This window comes from Xiphias gladius, chromosome 8, assembly GCF_016859285.1.
Source record: "Xiphias gladius isolate SHS-SW01 ecotype Sanya breed wild chromosome 8, ASM1685928v1, whole genome shotgun sequence".
NCBI lineage: Eukaryota > Metazoa > Chordata > Actinopteri > Istiophoriformes > Xiphiidae > Xiphias > Xiphias gladius.
The window spans coordinates 30,610,213-30,632,385 of NC_053407.1; the positions used below are offsets into that span (position 1 = coordinate 30,610,213).

General features: G+C 44.5%; 1 protein-coding gene across 1 annotated transcript; it reads right to left on the reverse strand.

The window, feature by feature from the left end:
* Nucleotides 1-650: 650 nt before the first annotated feature.
* LOC120793790 (L-fucose kinase) lies at nucleotides 651-21,508 on the reverse strand. The gene is made up of 23 exons (XM_040134193.1): nucleotides 20,977-21,508; nucleotides 18,974-19,125; nucleotides 17,711-17,761; nucleotides 17,501-17,626; nucleotides 17,248-17,320; nucleotides 16,208-16,305; nucleotides 15,907-15,987; nucleotides 15,369-15,488; nucleotides 14,057-14,228; nucleotides 13,043-13,149; nucleotides 12,841-12,942; nucleotides 12,574-12,747; nucleotides 11,621-11,694; nucleotides 10,431-10,786; nucleotides 8,690-8,924; nucleotides 8,440-8,606; nucleotides 8,013-8,240; nucleotides 6,848-6,991; nucleotides 5,605-5,724; nucleotides 3,702-3,889; nucleotides 2,960-3,059; nucleotides 1,726-1,949; nucleotides 651-1,231 (listed from the first exon to the last, which is right to left on the reverse strand). Exons 1-23 carry the CDS (start codon nucleotides 21,059-21,061, stop codon nucleotides 1,160-1,162), a joined length of 3,249 nt encoding a protein of 1,082 aa, XP_039990127.1. The 5' UTR covers nucleotides 21,062-21,508; the 3' UTR covers nucleotides 651-1,159.
* Nucleotides 21,509-22,173: the final 665 nt, after the last annotated feature.

The following is a 22,173-nucleotide window of genomic DNA, read 5'->3' on the forward strand; positions in this document are numbered from 1 at the left end:
AATGTGTTCTGTGGATTTAACGGACGATGTGTGTCAGAGCAATATTCCCTCTTTGTTCTACTATCCCTCCACCGCTGCTCAGCAGGGAGACGCTGTCCAACAGACAGATTTCAAAACAAAGACCAACGGTTTGTCTCCATCGCTCACACTGGAATTACATCGGGACCAGGTCTCTTCACGGCCAGTAAGGACAGAAGGAATGATCACAGCAATCATGTGAGTATGGTTTCAAGATGGACTTAAAAATGCGACCCCATCCTTTAAACCTGCAGTAACTGATTTTTTTTCTCCACCTGCTTTCAACAGAAACCAGTGGTGAACACAACACTGACATATCATCACATTTTAAGTTGACACGTTGAACTTGTTATCAACCAGTTTCTTGTTTCCTCATCCAGCAGTTACAGAGCAACATGATCCTTCATTTGGATCTGGTGTCTGAGTCCACCTGATAAATATAGGTCCAATATTCCCTCTCTTTTAGCTCTAGTTTGGGTCTCCACCAGCTCCTGAGGGAAACTTCTGGCTCTGTAGCTGCTAAATGCTCCACCGTGTTCACCAGCTGGTCTCTGACTGGGTCCGTCTGCTGGTTGCTGCTGAGCAGGTAGTGGGCAGTGGGTTTATGCAGCTGTTTCTCTGAAAACATCTGCCTGCTGCAGCTGAAAGCGACGCTATGAGAGCGGTGAGAGTGAACCCGAGCGGTAAACAGATAAACAATGAGCTGAAACTCACTGGAAAGCTCCGTAAAACCGAAGGGAGCTGATGCAGGTTCATCTGATGATTCTCTGTAGGTTCGTCACTACCTCAGACTCCTTTCACACTGTTTTCATGTTGTCATTTCATACACTGGTATGAAACTATCCATTTTAGTTGCTTTACAGTTCAATAAAGTAAAACACAAGCTTTTATCATCACCAAGCAAAGATCATTCAAGTGCCTTTACGTTTTAGCCCTTTGACTGCACTTTATGCCCGTTTTAAGTTACTGCTGCTGATTTTCAAAAGCATGATGTAATGTTGTAAATTCAGATACTCTGAATGTGCAAACTGTGCCAGAAGCCACAATCCTGATTTCTTTAACATCAGCTGGGTTTATAAAACATTAGCATACAGTCAGCGTGTGTGTGTGTGTGTGTGTGTGTGTGTGTGTGTGTGTGTCCTCAGGATGGTGGTAGGACTGTAATCCCGTCCATGTCCAGCTCCACTGAGTGAACACTGAAGTCTCCCAGACCCTGAAACAAACCAGTTATCATCATGGTAACTAACCAATCAACTGGGCTAACTAAATAGACTCCTTACTAACATTTCCAACACAACACTGAAGTCATGATCTTCTTCAACAGCTATAAAGAGAAAGAGAGGAGAGGGGGGGGTGGTCTGGTTGGCACTTATATTTGTTTCTGTGTTCGTGTTGCTTTCATTTTAATCTTGTGTCTTTTGCTGGTTGATTTAAAATAAAACAAGCAAAATCATTTCAAATCTAAATTTGGTTTGATGTAAAGGAACTCTGTTGTACAGGAGACATTAAGAACTTCAATTTATTACATTTTATTAAAAGACCTGTGGGTCAGTTGTTCTGTTGGTGCTTTTACTCTTTACATTTCAATCACAGCTTAACGCAGCTGTATTGTTGTGTTAAAATCATAAACGTAGTGAAAATTTTAAAGACCCGGTTCTGGTTTACCAATAATCCAAAGTACTGATAAAGCAACAAGGTGCTACTTACCGGTGTGTTGTCGAGAACCCGCAGCACCGCCTGCCGCTGCCGAGGCTCCCGGGTCAGCAGGTAGAGGAAACCCCCCCCTCCGGCCCCGGCCAGACTCTGACCCAGGACCAGCGGCTTCAGAGCCTCCATCATGGTTCTCACAGAGGCCGGTTCACAACCAGGAGCCATCAGCTTCTTCTGCTGCCACGAGCGGTCCAGACACTGACCCAGTCTGGACAGAGAGCCTGGGGATCGAGAGAGATCTTTTCACCACCTTCCACCGAAAACTGCAAGTTTGCGGTCGCTACCTGAGGTTTGGTGAAAGTGCTTCTGGGAAATGTAGGATATGATAAACTGAAACAGACAGAGAGTCAGTTTGACCAGAAGAGGGTCAAATTTCAGTAGAACTGATCACAGACTGTTGAGGTGTAAACGGATCCGGTGAATTTTCCCTTTAATCTGGTTGTGGAGGATGAAGTATGTGTAGTTAACCTGGTTTATCAACCTGTTTCTAGTTTACTAACCTTGTGTTTCTAACCTGGTTCAGTTTCACCCTCTACCACCCACTAACACTATGAACAACCTTCAAAGACAGATGATAATATGAACATTCACATGAATAAAACACACCTGATATATCTATCAACAGAGTAGACCTTCGTCAGTTTTGTTAATTGTTTTTTTTTGTCATAAAATAATCCCGTTGATATGCAGAAAAGGGGGTCGGGTGTTAAAGGGTTAATAATAAGTTACAGCCTGTAAGAAATGATGGAAATCAAATTAGACTCCAATGTCCCCTGTAGTTCTAAGAGTGTGGTTGACTCTGTCGTTAGTCAAGGCAGCATATAGCCTGACTGTTCTGGACGCCTGCAGGGTGGTTTCCGGGCTCAGACGGAATGGGGACCGGTACTGGTCCATGCAGGGCTGGCTAAGACGTCGCCTCCGCCCAGTACGACCAGTAGGTTTCCCTGAATAATTCTTTGGTGTGAAGCAGATCTAACCTCTTTGTCTCGCTCCCCTCCTGAAGCTGCTCCGTGTTTTTTATGAAAGACCGACAGAAGCTAGAGGGTAGTTTGAACGCTGGTATTAACTCTGTTCGAGCATATTAAAGTAAATCCGCGGCATCAGCGTGGTTCCAGTACGTGAACCCCGTGTTTTTAGTTGCTTCAGGCGTATCCACCTGGTTCTACAGTGTTAATCTGATTGTACGGAGCCGGTTCTCTGGTATAAACCCTGTTGTGGTGAACGCTCTCACCGTCTGAACAGGCTCTGGCACATTCCTCGGAGTTGGCCACCAGCTGCTGGGCGTTCCGGACCATGGAGGGCAGACGGCTGTACCAGCTACGAACCACATCCTGCAGACAGCAGCACCACCACCACCAGTATTATCATCATCATCATCTTCATCATTATGGGCCAGACTATCTAGAAGGAGGCCGACAGCTGTGTGTCACATCGCTGCCTCCAGACTGTGAAAGTTTACCTTCACTGTCACAACTTCGCCATCAACAACCACTTTCAAAACCCAGCTAAAGACCCTCCTTTTTAGAATTTCATTTGGGGCCCGAAACTATTAACTGAAGTAAAGAAATCGTTTTCATTGCATCTGTTACAGTCATCTGTTTATCTGTTTATCTGGTTAAAGTTAAGTGCTTTAAACAGTCGGGCTCAGTGGCTGCAGTTCCCACTTCTTTAGACTTAAATATAATCAATCTGATCAACAATTCCCATCCAAGCATCTATGAGCAGGAGATAAAATGAAAATGAAAGTGTCCAGCTCTCACATACACACAGGACTGATTTATAAAACATAAATTATAATGTAATTAGAAAGAGCATTTACAGGATACATTTTCTTCCTTTGAAAGGATGGCTGAAGATTCAAAGCATCCATTTTAAACAAACTGAATTTCTTCGGATTGATGTGTTTTCATGTCCCGTTTTGAGACGTTTTGAGACTCCAAGCGAACTCAGGCTATAAACAGACGGATACCAACCTGCAGCAGGTTCCGAGCCAGGCGGGTTTTGCCGGTGTATACCAGCAGGAGATGCTGCTCCAGAGAAACCAGGAAGTCCTCTGGAGGACGGAGACGTTCCACTTCTACCTGCAGGGGCAGAGATGCTCTGGAACGACCCACCTTTACCCCGCCCACCAGGCCTCCCACCTGATCCTGCCAGCCTCCGCCTGGAGAGAAGAAGAAGAAGAAGAAGATGATCAGTCCACACGGGGAGAGGCAGCAGACAGGGTTTGTCTCCTCCTCATCCTGTCCTGTCCTGGGTCTCTGATACTGGTCTCCTACCAGGGAGGAACTTGAAGGAAACGAGGAAAGAAGCAGAGCCAGAGAAGCTGAAAGAAGCGACATGAACTGGAAAGGTTATGATGCCGTGTTCGTGGGACAGATGCTAGAGATCACGGTTGTACGACTGCAGCGCTGGTCAAGTGAGGGTCAATCGTCAGTACAGGTTTCTCACATTTGTCTTTGTTTAGATCTGATCTGAGGTTCAAACACGGTGGCCCGGATGGAAACCAGGCATCAGTGTTTGGTCTCTAAAACTGCCCGAGGGGTTGACATCTCTTCCTTCACTTTAGAAATCTCTTCAGAATGAGGTCTTGTTTCTCCTCTGCTGGCCTGGACAGAGCCATCCACACTTTTCTCTCTTCACCTGTGGACTACTGTACCTCCATTCACCCTGTCCCGTCTGTCCAGCTGGTTCAAAATGTTGAGGTGACGACTTTAACTCCTAGGAAATAGGATCACATCACCCCTATCTTGGCCTCTCTTCACTGGCTACCTGTCCATTTTAGAATCGCTTTTCAAATGTTCCTACTAGGGTTCAAGGCTAAACAGGGTCTTTGCTCCAGATTCTATTTCAGTCTGAGGCCTTCGCTGTCCCGTCTCGTAACAAACTCGTACAGATCCTGTCAGACATTTTCATGTCGTCAACCTGCAACCTGCTGTCGCGCTAACTTTCTGCTCATCGTGTCTACATTTTGAGCGTTTCTGTCTGTTGAAGGAGGAGGTTCTGTTTTCACCCATGTCTGTTTGTTGGTTTGTTCCTCAGCAGGATCACACAAAAACTACTGAACCGATTTGCCCCAAACTCAGTGGAGGGACAGGGTGTGAGCCATGGTGTGGGTCCAGATTACTGACTGTGAATTTGAATGTTTCTTTGCTCTGTGAAGAACTTTGTAACTATTGTTTTGAAATTGCTTTACAATTGAAGTTCCTATTATTATTATTATTATTATAAGAAATATTTAGATTAAGCAAATTAGACCTATGTCAGAATGAACCCTTTAAAACACACCGTCCCACCCCTGGTAGCACCACTTTAGGTGTGTTGTGGTCTGTGCCAGACTTCACTCTTCACTTCTAATGTTTGAAAGCTCTGAGTCTCCGGATTCTGTCTGTGCAAAGCATTTTAGGATCCTCACATCACTGCAGCAGCTGTTGACACAGAACTGGTCCAGACTTGTGGCTCCAGACTGTTTTCCACACTACAGGTCCAACTACAGGCCTTCGATTCCCGTTTTTATGCCAAAAAAATAGGCGAGGCAAGAAAACCTTACATTTTTTAACCTTTGTTCCTCTGTAACTGTGGTTCAGTTTCTCTTCTGCTCATTCTGACGTTTTGGTTGCAAAATTAAAGAGTTTCCTTTCAAAGGAGACCAGGGTCACGAATGTGAACGGTAACCTCTTTCTATTTGGGTTCATTATTTTCAGATTTGCTTTAAGATGGGGGGGGGGGCCGAGTTTGAAACGCAGTTTTCACGTGAGAGAAAACAACTCAAGAGGCCTGGACCAGGAAAAACATACAGCAAAGTACGTGGACACGTCCACAGAGTCCCTCGTTTGACAAGAGCTCCAGCTGTTGGAAAAGCGATTCAGGGTCACAGACCTGTGGTGAGTATCTGTTCCAGGTAGAGGATGGCGTGGATGAGGGAGTCCGTGTTGTAGGTTCGACCGGTACACCTGTAGACGGCAGCCAACAGCGCCCCCGCCAGGATACTGCTGGTACCTGCAGGACAAGAACAGACCAGACTCTGACCTGTCCAGGACCTCCGGCTTGATGCAACTTTAACGACTCATCATGGAGCGTTAGACTCGATTAAACTGAATTCATTCGCTTTTCAGGACCTTGAGCTCGTTTCCAAATGAAACCAACAGTTTAACTGAAAATCTGTTCTGATACTTAAAAATATGTTGTTCTCTCAACCACGAAACATGAAAAACAGTGACCTCAAAATCACGCACTATCATTATTATTATTAATAATTTTATGACAGTTAATTTGATTTTTTAAGGAGTTGGTGCAAAGCAGAAAGAAAACCTTTGTATTATGTCAGTTTAACAAGACTCGTACAGCACATGGTGCAGGCATCAAAAAATAAGTTAAATGAATGAAATGTTTGAGCACATAGTAGTAGAAGCCAGAGACCCAGTCCACAATAAAATCACCCTTTTTTCTGGGTGTTAAATTTAGCAGTTTGTGTTGTTCAGGGTTATGAGTGAATCGGTCGCCCCGACTGAAGCAGTGTGTATTTCTAGTCGTGGCTGTTGTGGATTCTATATTGACTGATGATAAAGGCCATGTCTGTTGGGGCTGTTTTTGTTTTCATTGCCATGTTTGAGGCAGATGGAGTCTTGTGCTTTTAAACTGCTGTAGTTTTTGTTTTGTAGAAGATGTAGTTTTAGTGCATTTTTGTGGTTTTTCTGTTTTGTTGTACACAGTGTGTTCATTTGTAGATGTAGTTTTACGATAGATTTGTTTTTTTTGTAATGGTGGAGTACAAAGGTTGCTGAGGCTTCATTTAGTTACTGAGGGCAGAACTTACTGTATGACCAAGAGTTTCCTTTAAGATCAGGCTTGAAACTCTCATCATCCGCTGCTCGTCTGTATTTATATATTCATGATTGTCTCTTCTTTGTGCATGTGTTTACATCAACTTTGAAATTCTCTTTTAGATTCACTCCTTTAAGGTCTGTTTTTTCTTTTAAATTTACGTAAAGCACCTTGAAATTGTCTCGAGTGGATGTACTGTTCTATATACTGTAAATAAATTTGCCTTTGTCTTTTTATATGTTTTTACTATTTCTCCTGCAGTATTTCACGTCGGTAGATGGGCTGGTTGGTCTCTCACCCAGTCCAGATCCGGTGGGCAGCACCGACCAGCTGTGGAGCTCCACCCCTCCCCCCCACTTCTGCATGAGCTGATGCCCCAGAGGATGCTGGGAGGAGAGGGACACCAGACCGCTGCACACACACACTGCCTTCAGTAGGGCTCCTGCAACGAACGCACACATACGTCACTTGTCACTTCCAGGCGAAGCACAGTCTCTTGGAAACATGCTGACTGTTCACAGTCCGATCCCTGTTCCACTCTGGTTGTAACACACAGCAGGCAGACAGTTTGAAGTGGTGAGAGTTATGAGTGAAAAGTTCCACGGAATGATAAGGGTCAACTTTGGGGATATAAAATGTTTTGATAGAACTATTTACTTATTCATGAGTAAAAGTACCAGAACGAGAGGATACATTTGCACAGTTGTTTAAATGAAGTTTAGAGGGAAAATGTCTCTCACAAGCCAAACACGTTGGAAACCACTGGTTTAATCTTTAACAACGTGTTGGGATTTAAATCACGACTTTTTACTGCTGCAACGAATCAGATTTCCAGCTGGAAACTGTATTTGACCCTAATTCATAACTCTTCAGTTTAAGTCCCCTATAAAACAGTAATATAAGCAGTATATAAACATTTATAACATATTATAATGTAGATGTAAGCAGATGAAGGACAAGTTTAAGAGTTTATTAATATTCCATATTTGTTCTTCATATTTTATATTATTCCAGCTGTGTTTTACTATGTTGACGTGTGTCCACAGGAGGAGTTAGAGCTGGTAACAGAGACGCTGATAAACACTGAGATCTGGTCACAGCTGCATCAGAGTCTGTTAGAAACCAGTTATCACGTCTTTATATTCCGATTATACAGGATAAATAAACCAGTTATCACGTCTTTATACAGTATAGTGCTTGTAAACACAGGGGGGACTGAAAGTAAAGTGTTACCATTTTCTCCCGTAAAATCTGCTGCTCTGGATCTGTGGATGCTGTTACTACTAATAAAGTTTTGCTGTTTCATCCTACATGTAAACCTCTGCTGTTTGTATCATGGTGTTCGTAGCTGGATGAATAAACCCGGAGTTAACGAAGCTGGTAACCGGCTGTGAGTCGGGTTCAGTGAAGCCAGACAAACCCCCGTTCGTCCATTTAACCAGCAAACACGGTCCGTCTCCTACCAGGCGCGTGAGGCTGACAGTAGTCCCTCAGGTCATCCAGGCTGTCGCACACCGTCTCCGTGGAAACCCCACTTTGCAGCCCTCCGGTGTAGCTGACCAGCAGGAGGCGGGGCTCTGCGATGCGGCGGGCTCTGGCACCGATTGGACGCTTCCCATCAACCCTCACCGCGGCGTTGGTCACGGAGCCGCCGTGCTCAAAGGCGATGGGGGGAGTGTCACTCCACCCGCCTGAAACACAGAGAGGGCGCTGTTTACTGCGTCTCCAACAGGCCGACCATTCTGCGGTCAACCATTCAGGCGTCAGCGCGAAGCTCAACTGAACCCCGACATTTAACGGTGAAATAACTAAACGGGGTTAAAGAGCTGAAAGTAATTTCTCCAGTGTGAAAAGCTTCACATGAATATGCAGAAGTCCACAAATCATTACCTGCCAAGTCCAGTCTGGCCGGACACTCCACTTCCTGCCACTCCCCAAGGGGCGGGACTTCACCCTGACCGATGGAGATGAACCTCTGCGATGACATCACGGCCTGTCGTAACAGCACCTGTCCGGCGCCCTCGTAGTGGCGCGCCGCCCGGACCAGCAGGTCGGGCCTGTAGGGGGCAGTCACGGGAAAACGCGGGTCATTAACCACCGACCGAAAAACACAGAATCAAACCCTGAGCGGGAAGCTCACCCGCCGAGCCAGTCAGCTCTCTGTGCAGCCAGGGCGTGGACTCCGCCCCTCAGGTTACCCTCCTCCAACAGGAAGTAGGCGGAGCTCCAGGCGTCGTTAGCGGCAGGCCCGCTCCTCAGACCCCCCCTCCCCCCCGCCATACACACCAACACGTCGGCGATACAGGAGAGACAGCGAGCGGCCACGCCCAGCTCCGCCCCCGGCTCCGCCCCCGGCTCCCTGCTCCCTGCTGCAACTGAAAAAAGATGAGACAGTTCATCAGGCGCGATACAGTCGCTCTTATCCTAACACGCACAAATTCAGAGCAACATTTTGAGCTTTAGGAAGATGCTCTGTCTCGCTGAGAGTCAGATGTTGACACCAATCACAAGCAGCGGTGCTCAACCGTGGGAAAGGAGCTAAAATGAAAGCACACAAAAATCTGGTTGTTTTGTTTTGTTTTGAGAGAGTGCGTAAAATACTGGCACCGATACAAACACACCGACTCCTGAGACTGAATTCACACGTTCTCCACCAGTGTGGTTGAACCACCGAGACGTGGAGCAATTTCCGACGTTCACTCAGACCTCAGGCGGAGGCGCGACCTCAGCGTGTGATCTACGGTGATGTGGTGGTGGAGGAGGAGAAGGTCAAACAGAATCTCCGCAGACGAAGCCACTTGAATTTTACCCGTGAGAACGACAGGAGCTATGTTCTCACGTTCACATCAGCCGGTCTCTGTGAGGCCTTCAGTGACTCCAGGAAGTTCCTGCTTCCCCCAACCAAAAGTCCATCACATAGACCCCCATCGTAAATCTTGTTCAGTGGAAAGTATAGACCAACTGATCCGGGACTTTGAGGCCGATGCTGATATCAATATTTGGTAGTTTGTTTTTAAAAAAAAAGCCTGATAACAACATATCCACTGTCTATAAATTCTTCATCCCTTGGATTTGTTTTTGAAGAATTGTGACCAAGGTTCACACCGAGCAGGACGTTTCAAGGCATAAAAATAAGCTTGTCGCTCTGTGATGGAAGAACTCTGACACCGACACTGACAGTGACACTGACACCGTCTCTATATGAACTCTAACCGACTGTGGCATTTCCGGTCTGACATTTCTCGATACGACAGATGAACGGTCTTTGAAAACCTGCCCGAACCCAACATGAATAAATTCATTTTCCAAAAGTAGACAGACTCGATCTGAAGGGGGCCCAAGCTCAGGCCGACCCGACTCGAACAGAACACCAACACCGGCAGCGGCGGGATGATCAAGCATTTAATTTAATCAATTAATGAGCTGCTGCGGTGGAAAAGAGTAGCCATGTTATATTAATAGTAATAATTATTATAATGACAATAATAATAATAATAATAATAATAATAATAATAATAATAATAATAATAATCAGTGTTCTAACCTGTTAATATCTGTCAATCAAATCAATAAAAAACATTTAATAGCAGAAATCATGCCAGCGACTGATTTTCCTATGTCTGATTTGCTTTACTTCCATTTCAAAGACTAAATCTGTCCAGTGCTTGAATGAAATATGACATGAGGTCAGTACAATGATCCCTGATTGTTGTGACGGATCAGAGCCGCTGGTTCGGAGCTGATGGGCCGGATGGTTTTACCTCCGTGTACTTTACTTCCTTTGACTTGTTCCTCACGTTTACAAAGAACTCCTGCGTTTTTCTCTCCACTGCAGTTTCATTTTTAAAGAAACAAAGATTATTATAGAAATGATGACTCACTATTGTCCAGTGTTTCCAGCAGCGCCTCCTGCTGGCCTCCCAGAACCGCCGCCCTGAAGCAAGGCAGCAGGCAGACGTCTGCCTGAGTCACCAGGGCGTCGAACACTCTCCTCCTCCCCGCCAGGAACAGTAACTCCTCCCTCCACTGCAGCTCCGCCTCCTGGTGGGTGAGTGACAGCACCTCCTTCAAAGACAGCCTCCACGCCTCCCTCCACCGCCGCGGGCAGCCGTCTCCCCGCAGCAGCCAGCCGACGCCTCCCTCCAGACCGGCAGCACCTCCTCTGGGGTGGAGCACCGGGAAGAGACGGGCCTCCAGGAGGGAGCGCTGTTCTCCTCTGACCCACAACTCCTCGGGCCTGAGAGGAGAGGAGAGGAAACGATTTGTTACTACGGCAATCTTGACACTAAGAGGAGAGTTCATGTGCCCACGATGTGACTGATCCATTTTTTTGGCATCGACCACACTGACACTAGTGTCGATACTGGAAACAAGACTGTGTATCAGTAGCATTGATGCTTTGGGGAGGGAGCTGCCCAACAACTAGGGTTGGGCAGCACCGGCGACAGCTGTAGAGGTGCACAACAACCCGGTGAGACGCGTAAACGATAAAAACAAGAAAGAACATTGAGCACCGTCCACGCAGCTGGCACGGCGGGAAAACTGCGTTAACTATTACTATCATCGTCAACGGACGTGGCACTGGGACTTAATGATAACAGACCCGATTGGCTTTTCTCACACTGGAGAACTGTACATACGTTTATTCTGTGGGATCATTTGCAGAAAAGTGGCCGACTAACAAATCTCCAAAGCCCCATTTTTATTCGTTTGCTTCGAGATGTAAAGTCTGTTTGATAACTTTTTTGGTTGGACAAATGAGAACTGATATTTTGCATATGAACTCGTTGATGTCTAACGGACATTGAAGACGTAAATGATGCTTTTCAAAACATGGAAGGAGCAGAACCGCAGGGTATAAATGTTTTATTTGTGCATATTAACTGTAGATCTACATGGCACCTGTTTCCATGTCAGCGTCTCTCACTGTCGGTCTCTATTCTTGTTCTGCTCCTCATCTTTCATCATTTCAAAATAAAAATAAACTTGACAGTATAAATAAAGAGAAAGTGATGAGATTCATCTTCGAGAAAAAAAAAAAGGTCAAAGATCACGTGATAGAGAGTCCTACTGTATTCCTGTCCTGCCGTAGAAGAGGCTCCATCTCTGGTTGAGGAAGGAGGCGTTATTGTCGTCAGAGCAGAGCTGAGGAGGAGGAGGAGGAGGAAGGTCAGAGAGGAAGAACAGACTGATTTACATCACATCTGGTTTCTGACTTTGGGAGGTGATGATGCCGCGTGACATGAAATATTTTCAGAATCTTCCAACTATTCTGTTTTTGGTCCCGAACCTTCTCCCTGTCAGAGTCTTGCATCTAAAAACCAATGTGTTTTCTTTGGCTTTTTCTTGATTTTATAGCTTTTATTTTGTGGGCTGTGCACTTGATTTTGCTTGTTTTTTTTATATCGTCTTTTATCTCCTGCTTCCCCCTTTACTTCTTTTTGGGAAACACTTCTGTTTTGAAAAATGCTGAATGAATAAAGATCAAAAAAGCAGTGAAATAAAACATCCCTTAAAATGAAAGGATGACGTCAAACTGTCATTAGTCAAAAATAAGCGTGAAAGTTCATTTTTGACCCTGCAAAAATAGTTCACTCTTAACGTGACGTCAACTTACTTGATGTTCCAGAGCTTTCAACAGCAGCTCACAGCCCAGAGTTTTCACAGAGGGAAACAGTGAGATGTGTTTGAAAGCTCTGGAAAAAGTTGGTAGTCGACCTTGAGTTAAGAGGATTTTTTTCATCAAACTACTGTTTCTGGGGTCAAGAATGAACTTTCAGGCTCATATTTCATTCGCTCTTGACTGGTTTATGGTTCGAGTTGATCCATTTGTTTAAGGGACATTTAGTTAAACTTTTACTTTTATTGAACTTTATTTATACATCACATTTCAAAACAGAAATGACTAAGTGCCTCACAAAAGAAGTGAAGGGGAAAGATAGAAGAAGAGACATAAAAGAGACAGAGAAGACGATTTTTATTTTTTATTTTGGACGAGTCGGTGAAAGATCGAATGTTTTTTACCTCCAGGTCGTCCTGCGCTCCCACCACTGTGTAGACGTTCAGCTTTAACTGCCCCAGCTCGATGCGATGTCCCTGGATGATGATGTTGTCGGCAAGTTTCAGCTGCCTGATGCACTGTGATGTTGACAACTCGAGACCCGACAGTAAACAACCTGGGGGGACGTCCAGAGGACCCTGGAACAGAGGTCAGAGGTCACAACACTGGTTGAAAATAAAAAACCTTAAAGCTGCATGAACTGATGGCGCCACGCTGTTAAAACTCCTCACCTGTAGGTGGCAGTGTTGCACCACTGCTCCAGTCGCCACGGCAACGGCTCCCTCCATGACGCTGTTGATCACCCGAGCTCCTTCACTCACGCCGCTCTCTCTCTGCGGGGAAACAGGAAGCCGGGCGGGGTTAGTGAAACTCGCTGCGAGGACCTGATTGAGGACGTTTCTAACGAGGATGCTGAGGAACAGGACGAGTCACCTGGACGTGAGACAGAGTGTTTCTCTCTGTCCGATCGCAGGTCAGTCGGTCGACGTGCTGCTTTCCGGACAGTGTCAGGTAGTCGTAGCGACCGCCGGGGACGTACACTGTGAGGACCAGATCAAAACACAGATGTGGGGGACGGGGGCGTTGTGGTAGAGGTTCAAACTGCACTCTGGCACTAACTCAACCACAAGGCATTTATTCATCATTTATCAGAGTCAGTAGGCGTATTACAGCACCCAGAACAGTCCGGGGACGAGTCGTCGGAGCAGAACTGCACTGGGACGGAGATAAAGAGGAACTGGTTCAGGATACAGGAAGTAGGACGCTAAAAAAAGCAAAGAGGTCAGGGACTCATGTGAGAGGAGGTCAAGGGGACAACAGTCACGGAGACATCAGACTAGAGATTATTACAGCCTGCAGCAGGTGATGTTACACGGTCACGTCTTATAACAGAGGATGATACTGGGAAGAGACCTGCAGAAAGACACACACACACACACACACACACACACACACGTGTGTGTATATACCTATGCACGACAGACAGACAGATGTTAAATGTTATTTCAATGCACATGTTGCTGGCTAAACCGGTATTTCCAGCTCTTAGATGGGCAGGAAATGTTCCTGTTTGAACAACTAACACAATCAATGTGTCTGGAGAAGTTCTGCTTAATTAAAGAAAAGTCACATGAACAAGACGAACAGCTTTAGAAGAGAAATCGACTTTTCCGGAGGCGCAGCGAGAACTGGGACTGGACTTTCAAGAATTGGTGAATGAACTCAAGACGACGGCTTGCGGTCAAGTTAATGAAGAAAATTTGGACACATTTGCAAACAGAGCAAACACAGATTTGGTCCATCGTATCACTGCCAACAGAGCCACCACTGTCCACAAGGGGGCGTTGTCTTCGCATCGCGTCGGGGCTCCGTAGGCGTGAATGGAGCTCCAGTTTACCGACATGCAAGAGAAGAGAGAGACAGGCAGGTTTAGAGAGAGACACCCACCCACTCTGACTGGAGTCCCTCTGAGGATCCGCCACAGCTCCTTCCTGCCGGCCCTCACCGGCGCCCCCTGTGGTCCGACAGCTGAACTGCAGCCGGCTCTCTCCTCACTCACAAACTGATCCTGAGTCAGATCTGAGCAGAGACACTTCAGCACGTCCAGGAAGAGCGAGATCTGAGGTGCGAGAGCAGGATGGACGGATGAAATGAGAGGCTCCAAGTCAAACCTCTGTTTAAGAGGATCTTTAAATATTAATCTGCTAAACAACGACCATATGATTTTCCACAACTATCCCCTGATCCTTTACAAATATCTTCTGGTTCTATTGGACACATTTTTTCATATCATCAAGTCCTTTTATTCAAGATAACAGCTAAAAATATGAAACCCTTAAAGGACCATTCCAGTGTTTTTATTATGTTTTAGTTAACTAACTATGAATCATTACATCAGACCTGAGCATTTATCAAAGGCAACACATATCACGGTAGAGTCCTGAATGTGTTTCTAGATGATTGTCTGCCTGGACAGCAGGAAAACACACTTGTAAAATCTGAAACAACAGAACCTGCATGGAGTGATCTCACTTCGTAAAGTCTGATTTGTGGTAAATGGGTGAAAACACAACAACACCGGAATGGATCTATGATCATCAAACTACAGAGCAGTAAACATTAAGTTATCAAGATTGATTTAAGTTTCACAATAAAACCTGTAAAAGTTCCAGAGGGCGAATCTCAATTCTCTTAATTCCCCTCAGTCCCTGCAACCGAAGGCACGAGGAGAGATGCAAGGAACAGATGTGAGGGGAGAGGAAACGAGGAAACATGTTCTCGGAGAAATGGTCCTTTCGGCTGAACCGCCATCTCAGGCAACATCTGCTTCTCATAACTTCAGCACAGCTGGATCACAGCCGGATCGTAACTGATGGGTTGGAGTGTGTATTTGCCCATAAGGGCACCGTCCAAATACTAAACACGTTTTCTTTTCTAAGTCTTTCAGTATGTTTGAATATGTTTAAACTGTTTGACAAGCAGATGAGCCAAACCACAGTGAGGAGCATTTGCAGAGTGTAAATGTTTCTCACTGCTCAGGAACTGAATGCACATGGACCATTTCTAATGGCAGCAGTGCTTTAGATCTTGAAGAGAAAAATCTCTCTGATGAATGAGGAAAGTAGTTTATGGTTTCTTTGTCGACCAGACCTACGGATCCACTACTTCTAACTAGATGGTGATTCTGAAACAAGATCAATTTAAACGATCAAATAAGGGAATTGGGATGTGATCAGAAAGAAGGAGGACAGACAGGTACCTGCAGGGGCGGAGCTCCAGAGTCCAGGCCCAGGTAGGTGCAGCCGTCCAGAGGAGGAGTGACGTGAGTCTGCAACAACTTCTCTGATACAGACCTGCTGAAGAAGACTGGACCTGACACCTGCAGACGGACAAACGCAGACAGGTTACGTCAGCCTGGACTGAGTTCATTTCCAACAATATAACTAATAACAATTAAATATCAGCTCAGCTTAAATGTCAGATTTCAATTAGGATTTCAACACTTTCAGGAGCTTTTACATTAAAATAAGATACCATGAAATACCATGACCCAGATACAATGGAGGTGCATAAAACTTAGTTTCAGGTGCTGAAAGGAAAAAAATCACATTCGAAACACATAACAGCGACGTTGCCCTCTAGAAATGACCTGATCCTGATCGTGATTTTGAGTGAACTGACCCTTTAAGAGAAAGAAGATCAACGTAAAACCTCAGCTTTCATCGTCTGTCAAAAGGTGTGATTGATTTTACTACTAGTACTGTACAGTAATAGTACAGTTCTGAGAAAGGACGCACCAGTGGCACTTTCCCATCAGGCATCACGGCTTGTTGAATCTGCTCCTTTGTTCCTTTGTAGATGATGTCTCTGACCTGACCCTGGGAGACAAAACAAACACACCTTCAGTCCCACCCTGGATTCATTTTGTAAAAGTTAATGCTACAAAAGCTGTGATTTGTGAAGCACGAATAAAACATTTATTACAATCATGAAATCATTTAAAACATGACGCTGAAAGGTAAAAACACAAGAAACTATAATAAAATAAAGATAAAAAAAATTTTTTTTAAATGATATTAGTTTAAATAAAGTGAGCACCTGCTGGTCGGACAGGTAGACTCCGTGATTGGCTGCGTAGGAGATGTCACCTGGTAACGCCAAAACCCGAACGCCAGAGAAGCCCTCCCAGGAAAGAGCTGACACACACACACACACACACACACACACACACACACACACACACACACACACACACACACACACACACAGGGAACTTCAGTAGATAGTTACTAATAAAGTAACATTGCTAAATTATACCACGACCACAGAGAGTACTTGACTCTGATCAGCTCGCAGCTCTGTTTTCTGGATTAACACAGAGAAACCAATGGGCTTCTGGTTCCGGCTGCTACTACATGACTTTTACTGCTTGGTAGCGCAGTTTGTATTTTCTGGTTGAGTTTCGCGTACCTGTATAAAGGTTAATCTAGGGACGGGCACTGCAAACTAGCTTAGGCTATGAATACCGTGGTGTGTGGCACTGGTCCATGCTGTATACATACTTTTCCATATTAAGATTAACATCAGATACACAAATAAGATAAAATAATGTTTGCTCCAGAGTTTACAAGCTTGTTGTCATGTCAGTGATTTTAACCATTAAAGTGGTGTTAAAGTTTCAGTATTACTTTAATTGTCACTTGTGGTCTAATACAGGCTGAGACACGATTTAAAACCGTGATTGAACCTACATGTGGATTGGAAGTTGTGCCAGAAAAATGGGGACAAAACTCAAAACGGTAAAATCAGAACAGAGCTGCACATAAACCCATGAACATGGCTGCATGATGGTAAAATGTGAATCAATTTCCAAAACAACGTTTCAAGTCGATTTTGTTTGTTTAGCCCTGAATCACAAATTCGCCTCAAAGGCTTTACAGCGGTGGACACCCTCCATCCTTAGAGCCACGGTTCACGCACGGAAAAACTCTGAAATAAAACTATTAACAGGAAAAAATCATGGACGAAGAGAAAAAGTATTGTTAAAACAAGATCGTTTATAGTTATATAACTAAACTTCAATCACTAAACTCCAACTAAATACTTAACTCTATGCAGTAATAGTTCGTAGCACTAACCAAAGTCAGGAGGGATGGTGAGGATCATGTCGGTGCTGCAGACCCAAACGCCAGGAGGAGAACCGGGACAGATCTGAGTAAAAAAGACAAAACCAGCAGTCTGTTGAATGGTTTATAGTAAACTACAGTGGTCCCAACAAACAACCCTGTGGTACACCACATGCAACACAGTCATGATGATCTTTTGTCCACAAGCAGTTGTAATGAAAAATGTGAAGTTCATTGTGTAAAAAAATGACTAGACTAAGCAGACCTGGGTACTGAGGCAGTCCAGCAGCAGGTCCAGACAGCAGACTGGAGCTTGGACTTTCTGGTCGGGGTTCTCTCGAGGCAGCCAGCAGAACGCTCTGCTGCAGGAGCTCCAGGGAAAAACTCGACCCTGCAGGAAAAGAAGACAGCTGTTAGCACTAATAAACAGATCTAAAAACATCTGCAGAACAAAATTTCCTGGCGCTGGACTTACTGCGTGGAGGATGAGGATGTGAGCATCATCCAAGACGTCGGCTGTCACCACCTGAGGAAAAGAGTACAGAAAATAAAACTCCTTTATTCAAAATGCTGTCAAAGTGCTGGCATTTTGGAAGACTATACAGACACGATTTGGTTTACCTAAGTCAACTCCAACTTCTTTAAATATCTACAACTGAGACACTTTCCGAAGACTCATAAGGAAGGAGAAAATGTAGGGAAAAAAAAGCAATAGAACAGTTTCTTACAGAATCACAAAGGAGACATATCAGAGGTAAATCTAACATTCCTGTCCACGAGTATCATTAGATACTTGGGGAGGCACATTCAGTGACTAATTCTATCACTTGGAGGACGTTCGAATGGAAACTAAAAAATAAAATATATGAAATAAAAATAAAATAAAACTAACAGCAAGATACTTCTGGATCCCACAAATAATGGAAATGTGGAGCCCGACCAGCCCAGACAAGTGCTGAAGAAAATGAGGACAGCTAACTGGCAACCGCACTCACATTTTTTGGTCGTGTTCAAAGTTGGGAAACTCCTGGAGGTTTGAGTTTGATGCCCTTAAAGACGTTTTCCACTGTGAAATTCCCAAAGACCCCAAAGTCGACCTCGGTGTATTAGACACCGTCATTAAGTGTTTCACAGTGAGGTGGTTTAAACATACAACATGTGGATCCAAAAAGTCTGGATAGAGCAATTCACATGAACATTAAGGCTCCAAAAGCAATAACTCATAATCAGGACGACACTGTTGATGCATTAAGGTTATTTACTCTACTATTCACATTCACATCCATTTATATATTCTCCCTTTCTCTTCCCTCGCTTTCCAGATTTAACCCCAGTGACGCTATAATCAAGATATTTTACAACTAGATCCAGGATTATTTTCTGTGTTGATGTGTGTGTGAGTGATTATCAGTGGCCGTGTAATGATGAACAGAACAGAGATTTTTTATTTTTTTTATTTTGATGAGGACTCTGCTTACACTGATCCAGATCAATCATTTGAAACCGTTGCTGATATTACAGATCAATATGATGTTCCAGCAGCAACTAATCAAATTTTACTTTTACCATCTTCATCATGAGTGAATGCATCAGTCAAACCGCATCAGACCAGTTCGATCGGCTTTACCCACCAGTAAATCTGGACCGTGTGCCTGTCTGAACCAAATACAGCCTAACCAGTGTAACCAGTGTAACCCAGTTTAACCGGTCAGAGCAGTGTATTCCCAGTATAACTCACAGTGTGTCCTGCTCTGCTGCTCAGGTGTTCAGCAGCGACCAGCAGAGCGTTCAGTGTCGCCCCCCCGCTGCCCAGCGGCTCCTGGCGGTCCCGCACTGTCAGAACCAACGCACCCTCGCAGAGAGAGCCACGCTGCTGCCGCAACTCCAGCTCTGACACACACACACACACACACACACACACACACACACACACACACACACACACACACACACACACAAAGTGAGAAGAGTAGTATATATACAGCAAACGCATGACGGTCTCTTAAAGAAGGTGAATAGAGAGGACGTCCAACCCCAGCCCGGGTCAGGACAGGCTGCAACTGAAATGTTCAACTGAAATTTTCCATATTAGTGCAGAGTTTCACCCTGCGAGGTCTTCAGACGTCCAGGTGAACACAGGGAACGCAGGAATGACTAAAACGACAAGTCCACCTACAATTAGAACATCACAGCAAACCAAATAACACCCCATCAGTTTGCTGTGTACAGAGAAAACACAGGACGTAGCCCAAAAAATAAAAAGGACGCGTGATACACAGTTTATCTAAACATGCTGATGCATTTTTAAATGGAATAAATGGATCAGTCAGGGAAGCAGCAATCGGAGACGCAGGATCCATATCGGTGCCAATACTGACCTTATCAACCAGGTCAGGCCTCAACCATAATGTGACGACCCCCAGTAACAGTTCAGAGTCTCAGCTCTCAGTTACAGTTACAGCAGGCAGTCGACTCGGTGACGCTGACCTCACGTTTCCTTACACACAGATGATCCCGGCGAGTCTGACACAGTGAGTTTTACAGATTTCAAATCTGGGACAAAGAGAGCACTGGTACCAGATCAGTACTCAGCAGGAACCCTGAGGTGAGGGATCGGAATCAGTACTGTCCTGTAATAACTGTACTACTGTTTCCTGTATTCATATTTTAACTAATAAATATATTTATTTGGTAAAATGAACAACATCTCAAATATTTATTCCATTTAAAATTTAAAGGAACATCTGGTTCAAATTGTCGAACAAGGATATTTTAACATTTAAAAAAGAAACTTTATATGAATAAAAGTAAGACTGAAACGCTGAATCAATTAATCGATTAGTCGAGTGACAGAAATTCATAATCAATGAATCGTTTTTCAGGCAAAAATGACAAAAGTTCACTTGTTCCAGCTTCTCAGGTGCGAAGATTTACTCCTTTTCTCCATCATACATGACGTTAAACTGAATATCTTTTTCTGTTTTTAACTGTTGCCCAGACAAAACGAAATATTCAAAGACATCGCTGTCATTTTCCAACTTTTGTCTTATGTTCTAAAGATCAAACGATAAATCGATAAATCGAGAAAATAATCGTCCAATTAATCGATAATGAAAACGATCATTACTTGCAGCCCAAGTTCTACAGTATCTTTACTGCTTTTTCCTTTATTTTCCTTTTTCGTTTTTTTAACTTTTAGATTAATTAAATGTTTGATATTTGGGACATTTTTACCAAAGAAATCTAATAATTAGATAAAATGCACAGCATCTCTATTATTTATAACAGCTAAAATTAGCTTCGGTTCCTCGTGGACATCTTTAGGCCTGCAACTATCGATTATTTTCATTATCAATTAATCGATTTATTACACGGTCTATGAATGACTGAAAATGGTGAAAAATGTTCTAATTCACTTCAGCCCATGGAGATGCATTCAAATGTCTTGTTTTGTTCAACCAACAGTCTAAGACCCAAAGAGACTCAGTTTAAATCATACGTGACAAAGAAAAGCATCAAATCCTCAACGTTTTTCTTCAAAAATGATTAAAACGAATAATTGACTCTCAGCACAGCGGACCACTAATTTTTTGGTGATCGACTAACTAATTAATCGGCTAATCGTTAAAACTTAAAAAAAGTAAAAATGCGAAAACCCGTTTACGTCCATCGGCGCCACCTTCAGGCCGATCGGTGTAACCGCAGCGGACAGAGATCGTCGAATGAGCGGATGACCCTCACCTCTCTGGAAGGAGCAGACGCTGTCTCTGTGCTGGCAGGTCAGGACCACCACCGTCCACCGGAACCCGCCGCTGCTGCGCGACATCCTCTCGACTGGCGGCTCACAGCTCGTTACAACGCCCCCGACATCGCACCGAGCACGGAGGCTGTTCGTACGTTACCGGCTACGTTACGGTACCAACTACGACGACCCGAGTCCCCGCCGACAGCAGACAAACACAGGCAGCAGGGCGGAGGTAAACCCGACGGACCCCGTCTGGCCTGCCGTCCGACGATAACGTACCTGTAGTTACACAGTTTACAGAGAGATAACGGGGAGAGACGCTAACGACAGACGCAGTTTCCCGTCCTCTACCTGTTTGCTCGCCCCTTTCGCTTTAGGTGTGACCTCGCGGGCTGCCGTCGGGTGAAAACCGTCGCGCTCGATTTGTCCCTTCGGACCTCCCGGGGAGGCGGTTAGCGGATGGTGACGCGATGAAGCAGTGTTGTCAAGCGACAGCAAAGACATTTCCGAGGAGGTTTCTTTGCGTTAAACGACTGAAACCAGGAGTGGACTCCCAACGAGGAGTTTTTATTTATGGCTTAATATTGTGCAGCTGAGGAGTTAAATGAGACAACGGGACAGTGACTGAGCTCCCATTGATTTCCGCGTCGGGACATCCCGGCGAGGCGGAGCCCGGAGTACTCAGATCCAAGGTAGCGGTACCACGATTAAAGATAAGTCCCGCATTCAAAGCAGTAGCACCAAAATATACCTTAAGTACTTATTATGCAGACTGGCCCAGTTCTGAATAATGTATATACTGTTATTGGATTATGATTATTATTAACATATTAATTCATTCATGTTGCAGCTGGTAAAGGTGATGCTAACTTTGAGTAGCTTAATCAATAATAATACATCATAATTTATCAGTTGATTTATATTTAGTACCAAATAATCTAAAAAACCAACCAGCTGTAAAAGGAAAATACCAAGTTTGCTTTGAAATGTAGTGATGTGGCAGTATAAAGTAATATAGAATGGAAACACTCAAGTGAATAAATGCAGTTACTCTCAGGCTCTGTGGACATCAACCGTCACTCAAGGGGAATTTGATCGTTCGCATTAACATGGTCAATAATTTCCCAAATTTTCCCAAATCCACCTCTAACCGAGTTAAAGGTCTGTTCTTTTTAAGATCTAATATAAGTGAA